General features: G+C 37.6%; 1 protein-coding gene across 7 annotated transcripts in view; it reads left to right on the plus strand.

The window, feature by feature from the left end:
- Nucleotides 1–21,797, plus strand: part of TRPS1 (transcriptional repressor GATA binding 1) — a 214,126-nt gene that overhangs the window by 181,148 nt on the left and 11,181 nt on the right. For all 7 annotated transcript variants that reach the window (XM_064646381.1, XM_064646399.1, XM_064646372.1 and 4 more), the window contains one exon: nt 21,402–21,524. In XM_064646381.1, coding sequence (XP_064502451.1) covers nt 21,402–21,524 — 123 coding nt within the window. The remainder of the gene's footprint in view (nt 1–21,401; nt 21,525–21,797) is intronic.

Genomic DNA, 21,797 nt, shown 5'->3' on the forward strand with positions numbered 1-21,797 from the left:
GCTGAAAGTATTTCCTGTTATTTGGAAGCCCTTCTTTGACCCATTTCTTTTCCCTCGCAGTGCCTGTCTTCAGCCTAGGGTTTAATTTCAAATGGCTTTATTTGACTATTTGCATGAAGTAGTTACAGTCGTCGGTTACAGGCATTCTTTGAGTACCGAGTGCCCGGATGTGTCAGCCTTACCTTCATTTGATGCTGTTTAGCCCTCTGATAGATTGCTGTATATTCATCACCTAATAAATCCTGAAGAGAAGAAATTGAAATAGTGAAATCTTGGTAAGAAGCCAGCAGACATCTAGCTAGCTGTTAGCCTGGTAAAAAACCAGCTTTCTGCTGTCAGGATAAGCATTACCCTGACAGTTGCATCGGCTCTCAAGCCTCTGGATTTGTTTGCAATGAGAGATTTGTTGTGGATTTTTAACAAGGCTCCTGTGTGTGTGCCATGCTTAGTAAATATTGGCCTTCAGGGTATTTTTCAGTCACGCTGAATGGACTGTTAGTTTCCCCAAACTGCGAAGTGCAGAAAATCCATTTCACTGGGGTTTTGTTGTTGTTGTTGTTGTTTTGGTTTGTTGGGAGGTTTTTTGGTTGTGGGTTTTTTTCTTTTATTTGTTTGTGTGTTTTTTTAATGATAGAGGTTGCATCACAACTGTACAAAAGAAGAATATCACAGAGAGGATTGGGTCTGAGGAGCTGGGGAGGAGAGACCAGTGACTGTGTAATGTCCAGTTCTTAAATAAGTGACATTGCAAGTATAAAATTTCTGTTATAAAAATTGTGAAACAATATTTTTATTTTATTAATGATACCATGAACATGAAAATATGACAAATCACTAAAAAATGGCACCTTTTACCAGAATGTTGTAGTAGAAAAACATTTAAAAATTGTTAGATGTTAGACAGGATAATATTTATAGAGAAATAGAGGAAATGAAAACAAAGTAGCATATATCTGAACTCTATACATAATGTAATGTGTGACTAAAACAACAGTGAAAAAAAAATGGACATTGTGAGGGGTTTCAATGCCTTCCCATTATATAGTTTAATGTTTTGATAGCCAGTGGAGTTTAATACTACAATATTTCTAGTGCCCCTGTGAACTATTTCATCGATACTTTTTATGAGGTAATTTTAAATGAATATGAGCACTGGGATGAAGCTTTTTCATTTGAGCACGGTTTGTAAAAACAAAAAGCTTTCTGGGATAGTGTGGCTATGCTGAAAGCAGCACTGCACCGACGTAGTCAAACTTTACAACACTCTAGTGATTTTTTTTTTTCAGCCACTGTGGTGAGGCTGTTCTAAAAGTCTCAATCAGTCATAGTGAAGTACTGCAATGGTTTGATCTCTTCAATATTCTGGAGAATGATAGTGTATGAGAATGACAGTGTATGAGAATGATTTTTCTTTTTTTATTGTCCTTATTTTAAGAGATGATGGAGCAATGAATAGAACAATAATTTGTTGAGTATGCACCCACTGTATGTATACTTTCATTATACATTTATAGAAGACCTATTGTTTTGTGTTTTCTGCTGGAGGCTAGTCTTATAAAAGAATAGTCTAGAATAGACTCAGTGCATGTGTTGTCCATTTGCCTGTCAGCAATAGTTTTGACAAAAAAAACAGAGAGTTTGAGTGACTGCTGGTCTGTCTTAAGGTATGGTAATGAGGCTAATTAGGAGAGATGAGAGCTGAACTGGATATGTGAAAGCAATTATCCGTGAAACTTTTGTCATGCTTTATCTTTATCAGATCTCTCTTTCTCTATTTTTGGCGTTTGCTTGTGACACGAAGAATGGAAGTATTTGAGGAGATACACATTTTAGAAAAGCAAAGTAAAAAAAAGGGAGGCAGAGGGAAATTTGTAGGAGAACATCTCATTATTAAACTGTACAATTTATCAAGGATATTGTAGATTAGCAGGAAAAGACCTTGCCTGTGTTATTCTTGTCACTTACATGAATTAAAATCAATTACTTTTTTAATAATGAATTTGCTAGACATCTACATCTCCCCTGTTCAGTGTACACTGTTTTGTTTGCTCCTTTTATGTTATGAGTAACTGCAGCAAACGTGTTATTAAACAAGAGCACAAAAAGAGAGTGAAAATGCATTTAATTGTGAATTCTAAAAAGCTGAAATTTTCTCATTTCTGTTTTCAGAAGGTTAGTGTGATTTACTTTCAGACTGTTTCTTACAATCTAATACAAACCGATTTAAAAAGAAGCACTGAACAGAACAAATGAAAACCATGTGTCACAAGTCTTGATGAATCAATGCACATAATCCACAAAGAAAGAAGGTGATAAATGAAACTTGCACATTAATGAGACCATAACCAGGCTCAATTACTAGGCCTTTTTGAAGAGCCATAGTAACTTCACACATCTTTTTATGTTAGAGGGAAAAAATTACATCCTCTCCGCTGTCTGCACACTCCTGCTTCTTTCACTATGTCGAAAGACCATATACGTCTAATCCACTTTTAGAGAGACCATAATAGTAAAGAAAAACTGAGCTATATAAGGCATACTCAATGACTTTTTAAAAGAAAAAAATCTTGTTCATAATTTAGATCATTTTACTTGTACATTTTATGTGAGTCTACCAAATATGCTTATAAAGTCATATTACAGACTGCAAGATGAATTTATCTTAGTAGTTCTCTCTTCTGAGCTTGCTAGAAGTATGGCAAGGAGTATAGTGAATAGATGCGTAATAAAGATCAACACTTATTGCCCTAATGTTTTTCCATTAAGCAGCATTTCTTTTTCTCAGATTTTGTTTTGTAGTACGTATGTTAAAAGCTTTGAATTTATTGCTAGCAACAACATTACACATGTCAGAGTGGCATGAGGATTGTGATAATAATCCTAAATCTTTCATGAAGGACTGAGTTGTATTTTGGGTCTGTAATCTCATTTGCTTTTAGCAATTATATGGGAAGTTGCTTAATCTCAGATATAGCCCTGCCTGCTTGCTACTGTAAGATCTCCGTGTTCTGTAAAGCACAGCAGACTATCGCTGCTATCAGTACTCACTTCCTCTCTTTCCCCTGCATTCTTCATGCACACATGTACACACACAAAACCACTTTATTCTTTCTACGGGACAAAGACAGTAAAAGGGGTTTATTGCAGATTGTAAGCTGTAGCCATTAGCTTCTTTGATAGCTTCTACTGAGCTTTAGTAAAAAGGCTCCTTTTGCCTCCAGGAGAGAGTTCAGAGAACTCCTCTTTCCATTGGCTTTTATGTGATGGAGAAAGATGAAAAAACATGGCCCACAGTCCACAGGAATAATATTAATAAAAATATTGTTGATAATTGTAATAGCAATAATAACAAACAAACAAACAAACAAACAAACAAACACCAACCAAAAGACCCAAAACAAAACTGACTTGTCAGCTTTCTGTACAGCAGGAATAAGGAAATGACCACAAAAACACCCCTTTCACTCATCAGCAAAAGCAGTGTTAGAAGCAAAGGACCTCTTCCCATGCATGGTGCCCTTTCTCACTGTAGAATTCAAATTTGGTATTCACAATTATAAAGATCTGGAATACAGATTTGTGCAAGGGGAAAATCTGAAAACAGTCTTTAGTTCATTTATCTGTTACCTATGAGCTTGACTAAACAGAAACACCTCATATGCATTCCTAATCCCTCCTCATCTCCTCTCTACTGACAGTCTGTCGTATTATGCATGGCTGCTCATTAGTATAAATTTACAAAGAGAACAAATGTGCTGGTCTCCCATGTCACTGGGAAGAGGACTCAAAATCTCGCGAGCCGGTACCACAACTAAATAATCTAAAGAAGTAATTTATATACTTCACATAGTTACAGAAGCTAACCTTTGTTTTTAGTGTGTCTGGATGTCTTTACCATATTTTCCTGAACAGTTGACAATGGTGGTGTATAAACACTTAAAACATTTTATTGTAGTATCACACTGTTGCAACAGGTTACCTATGGTACTCGTAATGAACAGGTTACTAATGAAGTGTCATTTCCTTGCCTTATTTGGTTTGTGTTGCAACCTTAATTATATTTTGATTTTAGAATAAGCTCTCAAAGTAGTGTACAGGGATTTGGCCGCACGACTCGCATTAACATTAATCAAAATCACGTGTCTGAATTCCCACCACACTCCAAATGTACCCTGGGATTGTTGGTGGGGATTGTGTGAAGGGAGTGCATATGCAATAGGTTTCGCCACTGGCTTTTTTTTGTTCTGAATTGCATTCCTGCTCTTCATACCTGAAATAAAAGATGGCAGGGAATACTGAAGCCCTTTGTTTGCAGGCTGTGTCAGTGAGGACAGTGACAATTCATGTTTCCTTACTTTAATCCACATAAACCCAACTTTTGCTGAGAGGCTGAGGTGGTAACTGTAACCCAGGGAATTAGTAATGTCTTTCAGGGAACTGCAGGATTTTGAACCTGAAGATATGAGGCTGGTTCAGATAAAATACAGTTTCATCTCTATCATCATCTTCTGTGGCAACTAAGGCTTTGTGAAAAATGGTGACTTTTTATCAGTGTTGTGCCTGGTCTTAGAGTTTTGCATTCTCCTGTGTTTTCCTGTTCCTAGTTGCAAGCAACGCGTCAAATATTACTCTAACACAGGGAAACTGTTTCAGCAGTTCTTGCTGTCCCAGTGGAGGCAATGCCTGAAGTTCAGTGAGATGGCCTGCTCAGAGGTCCTCCTGACTAATTGAAGTAGGCTCTGGGAGTTAGACTCATTTTGGTATGGTTGGCCATGAATTGAAGAGTTTTTTGTCATGAGTGTATTCTATATGCTTTGGTGGCTGGTGGTCACGGATTCAGAGACAAGACTGTATCATGAGTTTAATACCAGAATGCCTCACAGAACCAAAATAAAATCATCACTTCTGGCCCTCTAAAGTTTCTGCATTAAAAATAAATTTTAAAGAAGGTTGCATGTATTGATCCAGTACCAAACTCAAGAGAGTTTCTGTCTGAGAACTGTAGTCAGTAAAACACAATTGTTTATATGTTGATCATGGTTATAAGTTGCGCTTTTTCAGCTATGTCTTTGCTGTCTTCTTTGAAGGATCTTTAAAGAAGAAAAAATAAAAGATGACCATTCATGTCTAAGCTAATCCTTGCTTTGCATCAGGAAAAACTTCCAGGAAAAAAAAAAAACAAAACCTGAAGCTTCCTTGAATATCCTGTCTTGGAATGATGGGTGCTGAGTGATTGAAAAACAGGAAGAAGGTGTTTAATTTACTGAATTTCAAACCAGTTACCTCATAAAATAAATAACAACTTTCCATAATGCTTTCCCATTAATCCATATATGTAATGCAAATAAATGAATAAGAAGTTTCATATCCTCCAAAGTTTACAGTGATTCCACCACAACAAGACAAACAGTTTCTATCTATGACTCATTGATTTGGTGTAGCACCCCAAGACTCATTTAAAAAAAATACAGTTACGTCCCTTTGGCTGCCTGAGGCTCTAACATTTAATAAAAGCAGAGCCCCAGGCATTTTCTTAATTTTTGTCTTAGGTCCAATCTTGGAAAAGCTTATGGATGTGCTTGACATTACACAGGTGAATCAGCTCATGAAAATAAATTAGATCTCTCCCATGCTTAAAATACAGTACAACTTTTTCTTTCTTTTTTTTTTTTTTTTTTTTGTATGAGCAAGGCTTCTCTGTGCTGCTATAAAATTAGTTCTTATTTCTACTTTATCACATTCAGTTGCTTTCTTTGCTATGTATTCTTTTTTAAACTAGCACTTTTAGAGATAAAGTGTTCCCACTGTGGCATTGGCTAGAAAAAGAGAAAATACGTATTTGCAACTTGTATGGCTCCAGCCAAAGTGCTAATAAAGGTTGCCTTAATCCTAGAATCCAACCGAAAAACCATTAAAATTGTTAATGAACAAACCAAAAGGTATTGTGTAATGTAACAGTTAAAGTAACACTTGTTTCCTGGCAATGATAGAAAGGATTTTTTCATTTTTAAAAGCCGTTTCAAAATCATCTTTCAATGTATAGCCCTTTTTAGTTTGCATCTGTCTGCATCATGAGCGATCCTTTCACCCCCTTTTCAAAGCCATATGAAGCTTGAAATGCAGGATAATTAAAACAAATCTTGAGTAAACTGTTTTGTGGAGATAGAAGTTTGATGGCTGAATATATTAAAAATTGTAACCAGATGTTGTGCAGAAGCCATAGTAGTTTAAAGATCATGAGCTTTTTCTTTTTTCTTTTTTTTTGTATGAAGCAAAAATATTCTAATTGAAGTTGTCAGCAGGAGTGAGACTAATATGCCTGTATTTGATTAAATAATAGTTTATTTAACATTCAGTGTGGCCCAAAATTGGCTGAGACTAAAATACAGAAACTTCTTACTGTATTTTTTTGTATTTAAATAGTATGAAAAGTAAACTTAGTTAATGTTAACATCTTTGCTTGATATTCCCAACTATTATATTATTTGTCCACTTCTTTGTTTTATATGCTCTGCTATCCATTGCACACACATTTTCTTCCGATTTTCTTATTAACTGGTTGGTTGATGGAAGAAATGGAAAAAGAAAGATGGGCAATAAAGTCTAGAATGCACTAGTTGATCAGAATTACTACTGAAATCTGTTAGAGTTTAAGAGCATAACAACAGCATCATCCAACATCCCTCTTTGCTAGTCCATGCAAAGCACAGAATCTCCAGCAGACATGTTAAGGGATATACATGCATGAAAAGGATTGTGTGTTTTAAAAATACTGGAATATTGAAATACGTGCAGTAGATTTCCTGGCAGTTATTTACTCTATACAGGATAGCAGTGTTTAAGGGATAAACTCTGAAGAGGTAGTGACTGAGATTCTTTCACTAGGTGATTGCTAATTTTTTCTACTGCTTCACTAATGAACATAGTGATGTCTTCTGAAGTCAGATGCTGAGATTCTTTCCATTTTTCCGGTATTACGGGACGCTGTGCATAAACAAAGGGGGATCCCCATCTTGTCTTCTGTGAGTAACTGCTGTTACAACCTTAGGAATGTCATTCTCACTCTTTGTAGCTGTTTGGCCTTTTGCGTAAGAAGGGACAGTGTGACTCATGATCCACAGACTGCACTGGATTTAAAATTGACCCATAAACGCGTGAGTTGCTTGGCTCATTGCAACATGTGCGTGTGTGTTTGTGTGTGTGTGTAAATACTTCCTGCAGGAACTCTTCAAAATGAGGACTGAGATTAGGCATTTTTAAGGCTGATACATCTTTAAAATGGCTCATTCTAGTTGTCGAGTGATATTGCCAACAGTAGGGTTTCCCAGTGTTTCCTTTGTCCCTGCCATGGGAGCAGCACTCTTTAGGAGCAATCACAGCACCCTCTGGGGCTGGCAGCTGATCGTGACAGTCCTGCCCAACTGCTCTGCACTGCCCAGCTGCCTCCTGTCCCTTCTCCTCTGTACCTGGGACTGCACCCAGTCCTTTGAGCAGCGCTGATCTCTGCTGCTCCTACAACCTGCCAGTAAATAGTAGACAACGCCAAATTTGTAGGGAGATTACAACATTCTGTAGGAAACTTGTATTGCATTACAAGGCCATTAATCACTGAAATGTTGTAGAAATCACAGCCCTGGCTGTGCAGACCGTCTGTGCTACAGTGCTAGGCCTGTCATTCCTGAAATGTGAAATTATGCAAGTCATCTTCAAGATAAGTCTACCATGTCTGCCCTGGTAGTGCCACACATATGACAGGGCTCCAAAGGTAGGTCACAAGACCATAGTATAATCAGCCAAGAATTGCCCTTACTATAGCAAAACCCAAATTCAGTGTGGTCAGTTTTTAATTTTTTTCTTTTCTTCTGTGTCTAAGACAGACTGGCATCAAACCAGCACTAACTCTGTAGGTCTTCTACTGTCTTCTGCTCTCCTTGTGCTTTATGCGATACGTGGAGTTAACCAGGTATGAAATGGGAGAGATTTGTATTTGATTTGGCAATGGAAGAGTTAGGTGCAAAATACTGATTTGCTGAATGTTGTAGCTAAGTTGCTTCTCTTTGCACTGCTTACAGTAACTTCTGGAAGCTGTTCTCTCATTAACTCAGACAGCTATTAATAAGGGAAACAGGGCACAGTATTTATATGCTACTAATTATTTCTGGGAGGTATAATTCATTGGGAATTGCAACCTGATTTTGGAAAGATCTTTTCATATAAAAATCCATATATGTCACATCCACTTACATATGTGTGTATTTTTCCAAAGAGCAGTACTCCCTCTGTATCGTGCCTAGGTTTACAGCCTGCTTTAGAGGGTCCAGGATGCTGGTCATAGTCAGGTAGCCTTGGCAGCCATCTCAAAATCTCCTCAAAGGGTCCAGAGGTTGTTACTGCATGAATCATTCAGTGTTCCCCACACCTTCCTCATCTTCCTGCTGATTTTACTATCAGGATTTGACAGCCATGAAGTTTCCACAGTCATGTCCATTTCCATATGACTAGCCACTAAGGTGTGAAATCCTAGTCCATGACACAGAACCAAAAAATGTTTCCTATAAAATATATGTAGGAAATAAAGACCCTTCTCTTTTCAGTTCCTGAAAGAGGGCTTTTGGCAAAGATGCTGATGAAATGGAACATTATTTTTTTCTCCTAGAAAAAAAGCATGTCATTATAAATGTGCTCCTTTCTGGTGTACGTATTTTTCCTTCCCACTTCTAAAGATTCCAGTAGATGATGAAGATAAAGAAAGGGAGTGAAAACAATTTGACATTCACTGTTAAGGAAAACCTGTATTAAATTGAAAAGTGAATTCTTAAGAGTGTCAGAGTTTTTGTTCTGTCAGTAAGACACAAATGGCTTTGAATATAGACAGTTCGCAAATAGCAGCTATGATTTCATACAGTGTGTCTAAATATAAAGGTTTCTTTTTATTTCAAAGTTGTGTACGTGGGCCTTCTGCTGGCTGGTTTCAAAATCAGATGAATTGTGATACAAGCAGGTGGAAGGTAAAAGGGAAACTGTTTTCTGACATTTTTTACCTAAAGTCTGAAAAATTGACTTGTAGAACAGGACCAGTCAGTTCCTTCTTGAGTCTGTGTCCAAGATGTGCACATAGCACATGAAGACATGTAGACAGTGCAGTGGTCTTTGCCTCACAGTTGCACATGGATGCAGCCACAGCATCATGAGCGAGGTTGCAAGAGCTGTTTCACTGATGCCACTTCAGAAAGGAAGCAGAGGGCTTGTTTTACAAGGCATTTCTGCGCAGTCAGATTCATTTAAGAACACTCCAAAGGTTCTGAAAAATAAGGTAACTGTGGGCTGGCAGGACAGTTATTGCTACGCCTCTCTTCAGCCCTGTGCCTGATTTCTTGAAAGCTATTTTTCAGTTCTTCACAGCACGCTGAACTGAAGCCTGAGTGTGTGACAGGATGGGTACATTTTGTCCTCGACATGCAGAACTCCTGGAAAACCCCGCTAAGTTACGTGCTTGTCTCATACTGCTCATCAGGCTTGTGCCATTTCAGAGAATGACTGCCCCCAGCAGTAGGCTCTCCCTGCCACTTGCATTAGAAGCAATTCCTTTGGTAAAATGCAGCCTGGTTCTGACAATGCAGATTTTGAAGCTGGTGTCTTAAGCAATTTAAGAACCACCTTCTTAATGGTAAGAGAAAAATTAGACTAGGGCTGCTGGAAGCACTGTTGTGCCGTAACAGTATTCTCTCTGGGCAGATATGAATGAGTATAGAAGAACAGAGGGCATACCCACTTCTAAGAATGCAAAGGCAGAAAAAACCCAAATCCTTCTTGAATGTTCTTAAGATAAATATTGTTTGTTGTTTGGTTGGTTAGTTGTTGTTTGGTTTTTTGGTTTGGTTTTTTTTTTTTTTTTTTTTTTCTAAATTATTCCCCTATTGGGTGATTCTCCCAAACGAAAAAGAAGAGGTTAAGGCAGTTTGGTTAATGAGGTTAAACCTGATTAATAAGGGATTCAGAGAATTCCTTTGTGGACACCAGTTACTATGACTTTCCTTTTTCTTGTGCTTTTACATATGCCTACTCCCTCTAGTATTGTGTAAGGAAACATTTGTTTTTCTTTTTTTTTCTCTCTCTCTCTTTTTTTTTTTTTAACCTTGTGTTGTATCACAGATTTTAAGGTCTCGAGTCATTATGCTGTGACTCTGTCTTGAATTCCATGAAATGTTTCCTATCAAACTAGGATACCATATGCCCATGTTGGCCTAAAATTCACAGTGCATCATGTACCCGAAATAGAAGCTGGTAAAGATTCTTCAGAGATTGTGTTCACTTGTTCCAAAGACCTGGTTTGTTTATGGAAAGGATGCTTGCAGTACATAAACACTATTTAAGGAGAAATGTCTCCAAAATGTAGAACAGTTGTTCTCTTCTTCTCATCTTAATGGCATTTTTAAGGAAAAAACATATACAACACCGTGTATTGACTCTCATTTACAAGTAAGCACTAGGATCTTGATAGGAAAGAGCAAGCAGTGAATAATTTTTGTAAAACATACATTAGATACTTTACTCAGTTCCTCGTGAACATTCTGAAGTTATTTAGAGTTAAATTTAAAAGTAGGTTTCTCTGTTTTTAATAACTGTACAGTTTTACTGACTCCAGTCTGTAAAATTTTGTCTGCTCTATTCTAATTAATACTTTTTATAGTCATGAAATTTTAAAATATTTTCTATTTCAACGCAAATGAATAGCAATTAAGGCTAAAATGGATAGAACTTAATAGAACAGAAAAGTGACAAGCAATCTACAGCCTCTCACTGAAGAAAGTTTTGCAGAATTTTTGAGGCTGGAAGGCAGCTCTGGAGATCATCTACTCCAACCCCACTGCCCAGAGCAAGGTCAGCCAGAGCACAGTATTCAGTTCTATGTCCTATCAGTTGGGAGTATCTCTAAGGACACATACTCCACAGCCTCTCAGGGCACTCTCGTGTTCAAAAACCCTCACAGTAACAAAGTTTTTCCATTATGTTCACATGAAATTTCCTGTATTTCAGTTTGTGCCTTTGCCTCTTGTCCTCTCACGGAGCACCACTGAGAAGAACATGGCTCCGTCTTCTTTCCTTCCCCCATCAGGTACATATTGATAAATCCCCCTCAGCCTTCTCCTTCAGGTTGCACAGTCCCAGCTCTCTAAACCTCTTCTTGTATGACAGATGCCTGAGTCCCTTAATCATCTTTGTGGTCCTTCAATGGACTCTTTCCGATACATTCAGGTATTTCATGTACTGGGGGACCCAACACTGGAGACAGTGCTCCAGGTGTGGCCTCACCAGGGCTGAGCGGAAGGAAGAATCATCACCTCCCTTGACTTGTTGGCAGCTCTTTGCCTAGTGCAGCCAGGAGGGACTTGGCACTTTGAGATGGGTCAGCTTTAACAAAACCCAAAAAATATGGAGGTGTTGTTTTGGGGTTTTTACTCCTCTTTTCTTTTTCAGGAGCTACCTCCCTAGGTGAGTGCTGGGGTTGATCACAGTTCTAGTCCATTCTTAGTTCCTAAAGCTATCAAAAAGGAAGCCATAAAATATTTTTACTTGAAGTGGGATCACAGGACAGAATATGATGATTATGTTAGAACTAACCATTTAGACACAAACTCTGCCTTATTGTCTTGTTAACTGGAAGTGTTTGCAATGGATTGGATTAGATGAAAATGTCCATTATAAAAAGGCCACTAATTTTCAATATTTACCACACCGTGGTGTCTGGGATACCACAGTTTCTCCCTAAGCTCACAATAGGAAATAACTATGGTAATTGTGTGGTATGGGTTGGCAAATGTTGATTTCTCTGAATGGAAGTCATTCTAGAAACAGCACGTAACAAGATCTGCAGCAAGACTGCAGTCCTAAGTGTACTGAAAATAATAGGTGGACATAGTCTGCTTTGGATCCCACCCTAGGAACAGCTTTCTCATGGGGACTGCATGAGACTCAAATTATAGTTACTTCAGTTCCTGAACAAGTATGTGAGCTACAGCTGCCCGTATGAAACATTTTCTTGTTACATTTTTTCTTTAAATGAAATTAATAGTCCTAAGGGGAATTTTTTTAAAATACAAGTAACAGGTAAATGTTACCTCACCAATTTTCGCCAAGGAGTAGACACCTAATTGACATTTCCTCTCTGAGTCCTGAAGACTTCTATGTAAACTTTGGATCCTCATTTTTTTAAAAAATCCTTTGAATTACAAGTTATTCTTCCAGTATAGTTTCCAGATTTGGGAGTGCAAATTTGGGAGGAGGTAGCTGATCAAAAGTCAGTGGGACTGAGGCATCTAAGACTCTTAATGGCTTTTGAAATTTTTACCCCTGAGGAGCTTTTCCCCTGCTGATTTTGGCAGCCCTCAGCCAAAATCTACAAATGAGAGTTCCTCCTCTCAGCTGCTGGCGTTCTGAGCCATTTTCTGTATAAATAGAGATCACGTGGGCTTTAATAAGGTCAGGGAATGTTTTTTAAATGTCTGTGATTTTTTTTTCCTCAAAACTTAATTTTGCCCATCTGATTTCTGTGGAAGTGGGAACAGCTGCCAGAAGCTGAGAACTCCAGCCGCTTTGTGCTCACGCTTGCAGCAGAGCACTTGTGGGATTGGGACCCTCAATTACTATCACATGTAGAGTTACATATTGGCTCGTAGCTGAGATCTGCAAAAGCAGTCTATTGCTCCTGCCATGTCAAAGTTGGGGTGTTTAAGGAAGTATGGACATAGTTTTGCTCCAGGTTTGTCGGTTCATTTAATGAGTGAGATTACTTCATAAGAAGGGATACATTGAGTACCTTTTTGAACATAAATCCTCCGGTATTGATGCCTAAACTTAAGCACCTAATTCGATGTTTAGGCACCTTCAAAAATGACTCTTTGTCTCAGAAAGTCAGTCAGTTCATAGAAAAGTCTAACTATAGATTTAGATTCACCATTTGAGACAGCAAGGGTTGGGTAGTTTTGCTTAGTGCCAAGAAATAAAAGAGTCAGAGGCATTTCCAGTTTTCTCAATGTCTCTTTCAGCATGCTTGTTTCTGAGAATACTACTTTTAGCCAGTTACTTATCAGAAGAAGAGTAGTCTAATTTTGTACATTTTTTACCATTTTATGTTGTGTTTCTAACTTGAAACTAAAATGCAAGAGACTGATAATGACTTAGATTTGTTCTCTAACAAAAGCTGAGTGCGTTTGGAAGCATACGGTGATTGGGAAGGAGCAGCGGTCTGTGTGTGCGAACACTGAGGTTTCGAGCAGCCGTTCAGCATTGGAGCTGCTGCATGAATCTGTTGGAGCAACATGCAAGCAGAGAAAGACTTAGGGGCCAGGATCGCAGTTCCCAAACCAGGCTCCCTCTGTCCTGCTTCTGAACACTATGTGTCTACCTAACCATTTTTTTGTAGGTAATATTATTATTTCAAAATTGGACTTATTTTTTAATCTTATTTTTGAATGCTTCCTATAAATACTGTTTTAAAATTGCTTGAGTAGTCAAGCTGATTTAGAAAAGCGGGAAGATGTTTATCCAGCAACTTAGCAATTTTTACAGCAGTACCTAAATACGACTGATAAAACCTGTTGAGATACTAACTCCATAATTCTGGGGAAAATGCTGAGAGATGCTGCTGGCAGCTGTTTACTGTGTTAGGTTAGAAACTGTGAAAAGATAACAGGACACAAGTTTAGGCAGACTTTATTTTAAAGACTTGCGAGCACACCTCAACAGAGATAATGCGTTACCTTGAGCCGAGCTACAGGAGGAAGGGAGAAAAATGGTGCTACATGGGGGGAAAACAAAGACAATCAGGGCTTTCTTCTTGAGCAGCTGCAGCCAGTTCCACTAATGGAAGTGCAAGAGCAGAAACTGGCAGCACAAGGTATGCGTTCGTTTTTACAGATGGCAATGCAGACAAGTTGGTAATTGAGAAGGAAGTGGTGTACGTGAGCTGTTTGACGGGGGACAGCCCATTACAGTACTTTCCTGTGTAATTGACTCGGTGAGTTATTGGAGGCAGGATTTCTATTCCTCTTGAATAGGTTTCAGTTGCAGTAAAGTGACATCATTCTTGTGCGGGAAATGCAGGTTTCCAGGTTGCTTTTTTCCTTTTTGCTATTGGTGTTAATAAAACCTTAAAAATAAATGTTTGGGTTGCTTCCATGGAAGTCTCTGTCATACTGCTGGTAGTCTGTGGCAAAATACACCAGAAGCAAGCTCATACCCCATAGTGTGCTAAGTGCTGTTTAAGGCACTGGAAGAGATTTAATGATGATCACCTTGTGTGAATTGAAGGCTAAGACCATAAAAATGCATTATATCTAGTAAAAGACAGTTGAAGGCAACTGCTTTCTAAAAAAATTATACTTTGTGAAGAATGATTAAATAAATATTTAGATCTTTTTAAACCAAACTAACAGACAGTTTTACCAGAAAAATATCTTTTGGTGTTCATTACAAATGCCTCATATAATTAATATGTGGTATAAATACATAAATAATAATACACATAAATAAGTATATATGTATCTATTTAGTCTGTGTGTGTGTATTTGGCCCAACAGAAGATCACATGCATTTTTAACACATAGTGTTTAAAAATTAACTACCACTGTGACAAGGAAGTCTAATCAGCAGAAAAAATTTTGTTCCATATTTGTGCCACTGCAGATCTTGAGGGGGAAACTGTGAAATTACCTCCCATACCTGTTTGGACTAGAAAAAGATATAGTTAGAACTACATAATTTCCACTGATAAATTCTTGAGTGAATGAAAACTGATAAATCATTGTAAAGTGCATTATGATTATTCCAGTGATCCCATAGTTGCATATGGCCATTAACAGATGTTGGGAGTGATGGCAAATTCCTGCCTTCAGACCTCAGGCTCTGGCTCAAGGTGGTGTCCAAAGCCAGGTCCCTTCCAGCACAGTGGCAAAGGTTGGGTGAGCTATAGCTTGAGGGAGGATGTAAAGGTGAGGAGGTGAAGAGTTCCAACAAGTGATTTAATGGCCTCTTTTCATAGCTGCGTTTTTCTTAATTTAATAATGTATTTTGATCAGCCATTGTTTTACTTTGGCAGAAATCACAACATCCTAAACTAGTATCTTACTAAATCATTCTTGCTCAGTAAGACATAAAAAGATTGTAGTTTGCTGCCTGTTTTTTGGGGTGGAGTTGGGGGATTTTTTGAGTAGTGAATGCCATGTCTCTAAGGTAGCTTTACAAAATACAGGGAAATACTTCAAATGCTGGAACAAAATCTACTCATCTTCATTTTTGCTGCTGATAAAAAAATAATTGCAGTTTACATGCACATTAAAATATTTACTCTCCCTAAGGGATCAGGGGTAGGATTCTGAAAGGCTGCACTAGCAGTAATGTTTAATTTACTGTCTGGGTTTTTTTATCTCTCTAAGACCCCCCTGATTCCTCTCACTAAAAGTTTATAATACAGCATATATCATACAAAAATGCTGTCACAATATAACATTAAAAATTCCACTAAACTTTTTATATGAATTAAGTCTGTAATTTTGACTTTCCTCTTGGCATTTTTACTTTTTTTCTACCTTGTTTTTCCTAACCTCTTTCTTATGCATCTTTCAAATACAACTCTTTAATGCAATTGTTCTTGAAAATGTCTTAGATGAAGAGTTTGGATTTGGCACATTAAATTGACTTAAAGAGGCATCTGCTAACTAATAGTTAAGGTTGAAAACAACTTCTGTTTTAAAACTCTACTTTTTGTGTTTCGCTTTTTCTGACAACTTATGCTTTAGGGACGAAAATTTGCTGTGCCTGGTCTATTCCTGAAAGCCGTCCAGGTTACAGAGGGAAGAAAACCAGTGATTTTCTTTTAAATTTAGACACAGTTACAGCAAAAGCAACTAAAATTTTAAAATGTGAAACTTTACAGAGACATAGTTGTGTCTGTTTTCATAGCTAAGAGATAAAGCAGTTTTGATTAAACTGATGCAGAGAGGTCTGAGTGCCTCTGCAGCCAAAAGAAATGAGGGCTGAAAGATGCCTTTGCCATCTTAAACAGAAGCAAGTAGCACTTACTCCAACACCCAGATACTGCCTTGCTCCATGTTTTAAACTTCAATTAATCTGAGCCTCACCAAAACTCAAGATAATCAAATAACTCCTTATATTAAGAGAACAAAACAGGAATGATCTAGCAGGTGTGAAACAAGAAACTCTTTCATACTCACGGCAGTGCAAACACAGCAAAAACAAATGCAACCACGAATGCATTACACTGTTTTTGTGAGCCCAGTGGTAGCAGCTAAACGATTAAAGGTATGAGACCAGCTGCTTACAATTGTTCCTCTCTGCAGTAAGTCACCTGGCTCATACTGAAACGAGTGTACAGGTTTCCTGGAGTTCCCATTTTAGACCTCCCATGTTGCCAGAGAGCATCCAGAGACAGCGTTTTGCCTTTTTTTTTCAGTGAGACATATATGGTTGTATGGCCCGTCTTCATTGTTAGAAATATGTCAGGCATATGCTTATTCTTGGGAAACATTTATGATTTCTCTGCACCTTGTGTTATGGAGCCATGATTACAGTGTGCTCTCTTTCTAGCATGGCAGGGAGGCCAGAAATGGTAAAAAAATCTACTCAGGCTTCATCATATTGTCATTTTGTGATGGGAAAGTGAAAGTAATCAGCAATAAGATAAGTTTTGTTGTGTCCAAAACCAGAAGGGTGATGCAAGAAAAATGCTTGGCTGTTGCTTGTGCAGCCTATATGAGTTTCTAAAAGCATCTTCTGGCAGAAATTTTAAAAACAGGATGAATTTGGCACTAGCAGAGTGTCAGGCACTGTTGCTTAGTCTAGCTAGCTAAAAAGTCACAGTTCCTGAGCAGTGTTTTTGGCTGTGCTTTATAGTATATATTTTGCTACATGAAGTTCTATTGAAATAAAAACTGAAAATTCAGTACATTTTAAAATACTTTTTGTATAATATGGAGTGTAATGATGCTTCTACACGGCTACAAAGTTTGAAATAATGTGAGCTGTAGAGTCAATCTTTTAAAATCTAAAGCAGTTTTTATGAAAAAGAAGGGCCTGATCCTGGCAAGATACCTGAGTGAATTACTTGTTATGATGTTCTCTGCTGGTTTATTGCTTAGCAGAAAGCACTCCTAATAAGTGCCTTGTTTCAATTAAGTATTGATAACTACTGAAAATCATTTAAGGAGTTAAAAAAAAAAAAATTGGGCATTTGGGCTTGAAGCTGTGTATACCAAGTTTCAGACTTGTTCAATTTGAAACGGTCAAGATATGAAACCATAAAAAATGTGAGTAAATATTCTGCATATCAAGGGTTGTTATGCAATTACATGCTTTCAGCATGGTTCTTACTGAGGGAAAACAGTTAGTAGAGAGTTCTGCAGGACATATTCAGTGAATAATTGCAAACTTTCATAACTTAGCTACATAAAAATAATAATCCACTTGTTGCTTTGCTACTACTAAAATAGTAAAATGTGTGCATACTTTTTTTTCCCCAGAGCAAAGCCATTCTGACTGTAGATTTGTTAGAAAGTTATCTGAAAAACTGCCCCCGCCCCCCAATTTTGGCCAATCTCCAAATTATAAACAGCTGAACTGATTTAAATAAAGTTTTCAGTACCAAAAAAGTAAAAAGAAAAAAAAAAGGTACATCTGGGCTGACAAAAAATGTGCGCCAAGTTTCAGCCTAATGTGATTTGAGACAACTGTGATATTAAATGCCCAGACTTCAGAACTGGAATGGAAAAGAGAGTCTCTTTGCAGCGCTGGCCCCTTCAGGATCTGGGATTGTACTGTAGTGGCTATAAGGCACCAGATGATTAGAGCTTGACTTAGTAGATACATATTTTAGTCATTTAAACCCTTTTGGCTTATTCTACCAAGGATGTACAGGAAATTTGCAGTGATAACTCCAGCTAGTGCTAGGGCATTGATCACAGACGGAACATTTTTTCTGTGGCTCAAACCCTCCCATGACTGGTCGTGTTGACTTAATGTTACTGGGCTGATTTAAGAAATTAACTGTGGTAAGTAAGCTCACATTAGAAAAAGAGCAAAAGCTTTCCTAACATATTTCTTGAAAATGCTGGCTACGGTAGTGCTAAGCAGAGCACTTGAGTGCATGGCTGCATTTTATGGGGGCTGTGGGCCATAGCTGTTGCGCAGGCTTTGCTGGATTTGAGCTCAAGTGCCTGTTTCTTTGTGAGACTACTCAGAAAAGCAGCAATATTGGCCAGTATTATTGACTAGTACAAAAGCTGAGTATGCAAAGCCAAACAGACTCATGCAGAAGTATCATCACTAACAGTAGAAGTATAACTGTTGGTTAACATTTAGCAACAAAAATTTGTTTAAGATAAGAGGATTACAGGCATTGTAGGCTTTTAAAAAAGCCCTCCATTTTTTCTTGCAGACATCATCAAAATTTCTGAGGTATATTTATGACAAGCGGGTCCATTCTGTGGTTAGTGGCTTCTGGGAGTCAAGAATATTGAGTCCAGTTCTGCCACAGTCCTGTTTCGTGGCAGGAAATACATTCTAAAGCTGTATGTGCCCACTATAAATATCTGTTTCATAGCCAAAATGCTCAACAAAGTAACAGCGTTTAAGTTTTTCCAGAGATGGTTTGATTCTTCATTTATTAGTATATGTAAGCTATGTTGAAACACTTTGGTATTGAAATAATCAATGTTGATCGTCCTGTAAGGTCCTTAAATAATATGGAAATAAGAGAAGGTAACAAAAAAGATCAGATGCAGCACTTAGAACAGCACAAAAGTCAAATTTACATACTTTGCATTAAATTTAGGGAAGGATATTTGCTGGACTACTTCGACATTTTAAACAGATAAATAGTTTGTAAGTAGTAAATAAGCAGACTTATTTTGATACATATAGCTATTACTATGTATTTTGTAAATTGCTGTCAGCTGTAGTCATTGTAATATTTCATTGCAACTAATGTCCATTTTGAATCAGATCTTTCTTTAAAAAAAAGAGAAAAAATGAGTTGCTTTTGACAATGTTTTAAAGACATGCTAGCACCATAGCATTCAATGAAGATTTCAGTGTAATTATACCTTCTGTCCCTATTCAGATGTATAGAAATGCAGCATATAAACTAGACCACTCTCTCTATGTTTTAATAGTCTTTCATTACTTTGTAGAGGGTATTTCCCAAATTCAAGGAACACAAACAGAAATCAAAGGGTGGAAAGACTGACTCAGATTAAGACTCCACTTGGTTAATACACCACACCAAGAAACTATAGGCCAGCAGACAAGAAGTAGGAATGGAAAGGAACAGTTCTGCAGTTATAGCTGAATCCTGGCCATGTACAGTCATTTCCGCTTGGAAACTTCTCACCCTCCAAGTGGACCAAATTGGGATTAGTCTAGTGAGGCTTTTATTGTACTCTTATGGAAAATATTTCAGCAGCCAGGTGAAGCTAGGCAAGGAAATCCAGCCACAAAAAGAATTGAGACCTTCAATGTACTTGTAGGCGAGTGCACCTTTCCACGGCGAGTTGCATCTCATATGCACAACTAGTTAGATATTTGCTGAAGGACATCAACCACCATTTAGTTCTTCCCTTTGCTAAATTGAGAAAAATGTCATATATTACTGCTTCTGATTTAAGAGACAAAGTAGGGGATGATGTAAGGGGGTGAGAGAGAGATTATCTTGATGACAATCTTGATTTTATTGTATCACTTTAAAGTAGCACAACCTGCTGTACAAATGAAATTGTGTTCTTGGTTTAAAAGGGCAATTGTTAGCCTGACTTTGTGCTCACTAAAAACATTTCCCCAATCTTGTTAAATTATTGCACTCATTTCAGATTTTATGGCTGTGCAGCTTACCAGCCCTCGTTTCTTTACGTTTCATTCATTTTCCTTGTATTGATGATTAATGGAGGATGTCGAATGTTAGAGTGAGCAGGCATCAGCAAATGCAAGATCATAATTAGTTTAGCTGACGAGGGCCTCTGATAGCACTTGCATCTGGATGGAAAAATTACCCTATAGGGAACTGGCTGCTCACCAGGTCTTTTTAGTGATACATTGTGAAACACCCGATGAATCAAATGCCCTTTCAATGCCAAGAAAGTGTTCCAGTCTTGAAGCCAAAATTATGTCTGCAGAAAGCTTTCCATTTGAAATGTATCAGAGTACAATTATAACCATTGTATTTTTTTGGCATGAGCACCAGTCTTCTACAGTATAAACTAAAGTTAAATAAATTACTTAAATTTTACGAAACTCTGAAATTTTTACTTATAGTGTTAGTAATTTTAATTTATAATAAAATTATTTTTCACCCAGACTGTTTTTTCCTGTACTTACTCATTCTTATCTTAGATGCTGAAGGTTTCATATGGATTTTCTTCCTTTGCTAAAAGGGAACAGAGTTGAAATTCAGATTTTCTTTTCAGCAAAAGAATTCAATTTCCTGCTTATTAATATTTGTGCCCGCAAACACAGCCTGACTTTTGTTTAAATGAGAGGTTTAATGAAATCATTATTCCATAGAAAAAATTTAACGAGCAATACTCATAAACGTGTCTACTTTTAAATATTCCTGGATCATTATGAAAGCTGATGAATGCACAGCTCAGTCTGGTTAAAAATCAATTTGTATTTACGAAAGCTGTAGTGTACCCTTCTTTGCCTGACTAAAATAAAATAAATAAATCTATCCGTCGACGAGACAGTGTTTTCTGGGGTTTCAAATGAAGCTCAGAAGAGGTCTCATTAAAGAAGACTGTACTTTTATTTGTTCATAGTGGGCTAATAGAAGTATATGGTATCTTATATTGATTTCAGAAGTAAGTGGGAAAGACTGGAACTGAATATCATGTATTAAATTAATAATGTATAATCTCTGTTAAAGGAATTAGTATGATGCAGGTACAGACTGTAATTAATTGAAGTAGTGATGTTTCAGAATTCTTGTTACCAATCAGACTTTTAAATCAAGCAAGCTAAAAAGAAATAATAATCTGTTGTGAAACCAGGAGTTTACGGAATGTTCTGTCAGCTTCCAAAGGGTTTTTTCAGAATTTGCTGTTTAGAAACCATCATTAAATGCACAAAACCTGAAGTTCAAAAAGTTAAAGCTGTTATTCTGAAAAGGCTTTGGTGTTTCACACACCTCATCCATCACTCTAGGGTTAATTATAATGAAAATCAGTGGTGCCTATTAAGCACAATTGAACCTGACCTCATTATGGGCAGTGTGGTTTTATACCGTCATTGTTGCCAGTCTAGAGACAAAACTCCTGTGTTGATTTGTCCTAACTTCGCAGCTCATGTGACTCACCTCTGACCTGGTTTTTTTCCCTTTTTCTTCCCTATTTCAGAGACGTAGAGGCTCGGGTGTTTTTTGTGCCAATTGCCTGACCACAAAGACCTCTCTCTGGAGAAAGAATGCAAATGGTGGATATGTATGCAACGCGTGTGGCCTCTACCAGAAGCTTCACTCGGTAGGAAGAACTTACCGGTTTGTTCAGCAGAAAAAAGGGTTATACAGCTAAGCTGGGCAGCTGTGGTCTTGTCTGGTTGTGTGATTAGTACCACTCCCTGGCCTGCAGTTAATTTCCTAACAGGGTTTTGCAGAATGGTCACTTTGGGATCAGATGTGATTCATTATGAAACAGGCTGGGATGCTGTGGGTAGATGTGTTTGAGATCACCAGTGATGCATTTAATTATTTTGATACAAAATAAGGGGAAAATTATTTCTTTTCTGGGAATTCC

Source organism: Pseudopipra pipra, chromosome 1, assembly GCF_036250125.1.
Source record: "Pseudopipra pipra isolate bDixPip1 chromosome 1, bDixPip1.hap1, whole genome shotgun sequence".
Lineage (NCBI taxonomy): Eukaryota > Metazoa > Chordata > Aves > Passeriformes > Pipridae > Pseudopipra > Pseudopipra pipra.